This window comes from Aphis gossypii, chromosome X, assembly GCF_020184175.1.
Source record: "Aphis gossypii isolate Hap1 chromosome X, ASM2018417v2, whole genome shotgun sequence".
Classification (NCBI taxonomy): domain Eukaryota; kingdom Metazoa; phylum Arthropoda; class Insecta; order Hemiptera; family Aphididae; genus Aphis; species Aphis gossypii.
In genome coordinates, this window is record NC_065533.1 from 4,828,958 (window position 1) to 4,834,036 (window position 5,079).

Sequence of the window (5,079 nt, forward strand, 5' to 3'; positions counted from 1 at the left end):
ATAATCAACTACTAAAATATGTAAATATATACAAATTTAAGCTCTGATAATAAGTCGCTAAAAGATGCAGTACTCGTTCCATAATAAACATTTTTTACTCACAATAACAGCTATTTTTTTAAGTCCACTAGAACAAAGATTTCAACAAAACGACATTATAAACAGTTAACCATTTCCATTAAAATATATGTATATGCAAATTTGTATATCTCTTATATCTCTTTTGTAAACCTAAATAAAAGAAGTATAATTTTCTATAATTTTTACTGGAAATCTTATAATTTTCTACCAGAAAATAGATTTTTAAAAAATTATTATACTATTAGAATCATGTTATATACCTACTGTTATAAATCTGAAAACATGTTTAAATTCTTATGAAATTTATTTGAGATTAACTATATCAGAGTTTTATACTTTGATTTCTAAGTATCTCATTATATGTTTAAATTGTTTTAAAATGTAAAAAATTATAAATTTATAACGTATGATTACCTCCATCAACGTGACCGCAATGTTGAAACATCAACATACATTGCACACGGTACATTGTGTTAACAATTTAACATACATTACAACTACAATACCGATAGGCAATTATGATAAATCAAGTGTGGTATTAAAAAGGTAAATTGGACACCTTTAATTATATTAAAATGTTCAGCGATCGTATAAAATACATTGATTTTCCTTTTTGTCAAATCAGTAAATTTTGAATTTGGTAGAATAAAAATGCATACAGGGTGCGCGTTATTAACCTCGTGCGTCTATTAATAAGTCGATTTTGCCATATCTCGCAGAACGGAGCTGACGGTCTATGCGTCAGCGTCTTCGTCGTAGTCCTCTTCGCCATCCTCGTCGATGGTCGCCTCCTGGTACTGTTGGTACTCGGACACCAGATCGTTCATGTTGGACTCGGCCTCAGTGAACTCCATCTCGTCCATGCCCTCGCCGGTGTACCAGTGCAAGAACGCCTTGCGCCGGAACATGGACGTGAACTGTTCGGATACGCGCTTGAACATCTCCTGAATGGCGGTCGTGTTGCCGATGAACGTGGCCGACATCTTTAGGCCCCTGGGCGGTATGTCGCACACGGCCGTCTTGGTGTTGTTCGGTATCCACTCGACGAAGTAGCTGGAGTTCTTTGTCTGCACGTTGAGCATCTGCTCGTCCACCTCCTTCATGGACATGCGGCCGCGAAATATGCTGGCCGCGGTCAGGTATCGGCCGTGCCCGGGATTGCACGCGGCCATCATATTCTTCGCATCGAACATCTGCTGGACCAGTTCGGGCACGGTGAGCGCGCGGTATTGTTGGCTGCCACGGGACGTCAACGGCGAGAAGCCGGTGATGAAGAAGTGCAGCCTCGGGAACGGCACCATGTTGACAGCCAACTTCCGGAGGTCCGAGTTTAGCTGCCCGGGGAACCGGAAGCACGTGGTCACGCCGCACATGGCCGCCGACACCAGGTGATTGAGGTCACCGTACGTGGGCGTCGTGAGCTTCAGCGTTCGGAAGCATATGTCGTACAGCGCTTCGTTGTCGATGCAAAAAGTCTCGTCTGTGTTCTCCACCAACTGGTGCACCGACAGTGTGGAATTATACGGCTCGACGACCGTGTCAGACACCTGCGGGAAAAAATCATACAGCGCAAAACGATGAGGGAGGGTTGAGCGGAATACTCAACCCGATTTAACCCGTTCCTTTATAGGATTTATTTGTTGAGGGTGGACTGTAAAGTGTAAGGATTATACGTGAGCATATATCTTGCAACATTAACAAAATACATTTCCACATAAATTACATCATAATATTTAGTTCCTATTACATTTAAGTTCTTACATCACTCTTTAGAGAGGGGTATTAATTTAAAGTTATAGTGATTCCTGATCAACGTATTTAAACAATTCTCATTTTTGATTTGCTCAAATTAAGTAAACATTATTTATTTATTTATTTATTTATTTATTACATAATCAGTTAAAAACAAAACATATTAAGCATATTAGGTAATTGATAATACATTTTTTTTAATAAGAACGTATAAATATAATCGAAATTCAAAATAAATTAATACCAATATAGTTATACTAACCTATAACTAACTATATAATTTAAATATTGATAAAACCGATCGTGTCATCGCGAGGTGTTAGATTAAAAATATATAATATATATATTATACAAACAATATACAATAGTTATTTTTATAATAAAAATTATTTCTATCAAAAATAATTTGAACAGTCTGTCTACAAAATAAGAAATGATAGGAAAGTTTTACTATCACTGGATATACAATTACTATTAATTATTATGTGGGTATAAAAGGTACCATTTATATAATGACATAGTCACTCAAATCATTGGTCACGTTGGCATTCGGTAATAATATAATAATATTTCGGTAATAATAAATTCCTACTAGATAAAGTGCATGTATCCGAATTATTTGTCTACCGTAACACCCAGTACACTATACAATATAGGAATGAGTATATATGTATAATACGATCGCTAAACACATAGTAAGTTTCTGTCGTACCTTTGGTGAGGGGACGATACTGTATGTGGTCATAATGCGGTCTGGGTAATCTTCACGAATTTTCGATATCAAAAGTGTACCCATCCCGGAACCAGTTCCACCGCCTAACGAATGGGTCAGCTGGAATCCTTGTAGGCAATCGCAATCCTCAGCTTCTTTCCTGAATGATAATATTTTTAAATAAAATCAATTAATTCATCTTAATGAAAAAAATGTTTTTAATTTCTTTAACATAAGTTAAGATGCAATTGAGTTTTAATTAAATTATACTAAGCGTTTATTCAACATAACTATACCTAACTACATCGATCACTGAATCTAGTAGCTCAGCGCCTTCGGTGTAATGTCCTTTGGCCCAATTATTGCCTGCACCGGATTGTCCGAAAACAAAGTTGTCCGGTCGAAATAATTGACCGAATGGGCCGGACCTCACAGAGTCCATGGTGCCGGGTTCCAAATCCACAAGAACTGCTCGAGGAACATACTTACCGCCTAGTATAAGTAAATATGAAAAATCGTTATAAAATCGTTTTTAATTTTTCTTTACTTTTTTTAGCAGGTACAACTATCAAAGGTTTCATTTATACATAAAAAAAAATTTTAAAATCATAATTTATACCTATTTACATTTTATAGCATACCTATTATACTTTTTTATACCTAATATTTAACCTACATGGTAATTCATTTTTTAATTTTTAAAACACAATAACTTATTTAATAAGAATTAAAACCAATATTGTACAATTCATAAAAATAAGAATATATATATTACCGTTGTTTAAAACAATTAAGACAAATAAAAATCTATTTAAACTATTTAAAGTCATTATTATAATACTAAAATTTTGCCTAATAAATATGTCATTTATATATTAAAATAATAAATAATAATTTATTTAAATAAATTATAAAAATAAATCAAGTAAAAGATTTTAACTTTTAAGTAAGATAATGATTCCAAATAACAGAAATTAAATACTGAATTTTTAAATAATTTAAATAAGTATAGTAAATACTATTATTATTTATCTTTTAGCTAGTTTATAAATCGAACTTTCTTAATACAATAGTCAGTAATAAGTTCCTAACATTCTAAACTTTATTGAAAAACTATTAAATTAATCTTAAACTCATTTGTATAAACATATCATTTAATACACCTTTCGTATCTAATTATTAAACGAGAATGTCGATTCCAAAAAACCTATGAAAATGTCCTTTTAAAAAAGTGCATTAATGACTTTATAAAAAAATATAAGTACAATGTACATCGAATTAAATTATAACAAATAAAACTTTGTATGGAATTTTACAGTAAACCGAAAAGTAAAAGTACAAATGTATTAAACAATTTTCAATTGGTAAACGGTATTAATTAAACTAAATTTTAAGACATCAATCAATAAATTTAATCCGAATAAAATAAATGTTTTAGTTGATTATAATAAAATATGTATGTATATATTATACATTTTATATTTCTAATTTATACCTCTCCGTGTTTGCTCTAGGAATAAGGTGAAAAAGTCAATTCATTGTGTATGAAAAATATAGTCACGGTTTATATAAAATAATTATTTTACGTCATATCAAAATAAAAATTTTCAAAACAATTAAAAATAATATTTTATTGAATCGTCGGCAAATTACTCAGACTATAGACATTCCAAAATGTATGCAAGATAAAAATGTTAATATGTTATAACTTCTAGACTCCGCAGTTATCTTTATTACTATAAAATAAAAACATTAAAAAATCGTTATGTGATTTTTCTCAGCACAGAAATTAATATATTTAAATTCTATGATAATTTGTTCAAAATATATTTATTATTTTAGAACCAAATTATGCGGTTAATAAAAATGTTTACCAAGTGCTTCAGTGTAATAGACATTGATTCGTTCTAATTGTAAATCAGAATCGCCATGATATGACCCGGTTGGGTCGATACCGTGCTCATCGGATATGACTTCCCAGAACTAAAAAATTATAAAAATACATTATTGTAATGTACCTAATATTTTAATGGAAATTAGAAAATATAATTTACGTTTATGTAATTAACTATTTAGATTATGATTTACGAATAAACTCATATTTAATAGTCGAATAGGTATATAGGTGATATAAATGTGTATTACTTTTGCACCAATTTGATTTCCGCATTGACCTACTTGTAAATGACATATTTCACGCATGGTTATTTATAGTTTTAAAACAATTGAATTTATTAATTGTATTGAATTTGTAAGTAATGTGTTAAATAAAAAATTTTAAAAGTAATATACTGATGTATACTGACTGTATAATGATGTTTAAGGAGTAAACAAAAAATAATATTTGCAAAATGATAAAGGCCAGTAACATAAAATTCCTATAACGTTTATTTATTTCATTCGTTTAACATCTGTGATGTTTATCCAAACATCGGTGATGCACTAACCCCGGACTTTGAATTTAGAAGAAAATATTTGATATTCAAATTAAGTGTCAGTTTTATTGTCATACAAAACTTTAAGTAATCTGATTT

General features: G+C 30.9%; 1 protein-coding gene across 1 annotated transcript; it reads right to left on the reverse strand.

Moving 5' to 3' along the window:
* Positions 1–612: 612 nt before the first annotated feature.
* Positions 613–4,868, reverse strand: LOC114125057 (tubulin beta chain-like). The gene is made up of 5 exons (XM_027988533.2): positions 4,691–4,868; positions 4,420–4,528; positions 2,842–3,037; positions 2,546–2,705; positions 613–1,628 (listed from the first exon to the last, which is right to left on the reverse strand). Exons 1-5 carry the CDS (start codon positions 4,745–4,747, stop codon positions 816–818), a joined length of 1,335 nt encoding a protein of 444 aa, XP_027844334.1. The 5' UTR covers positions 4,748–4,868; the 3' UTR covers positions 613–815.
* Between the last annotated feature and the right edge of the window lie 211 nt (positions 4,869–5,079).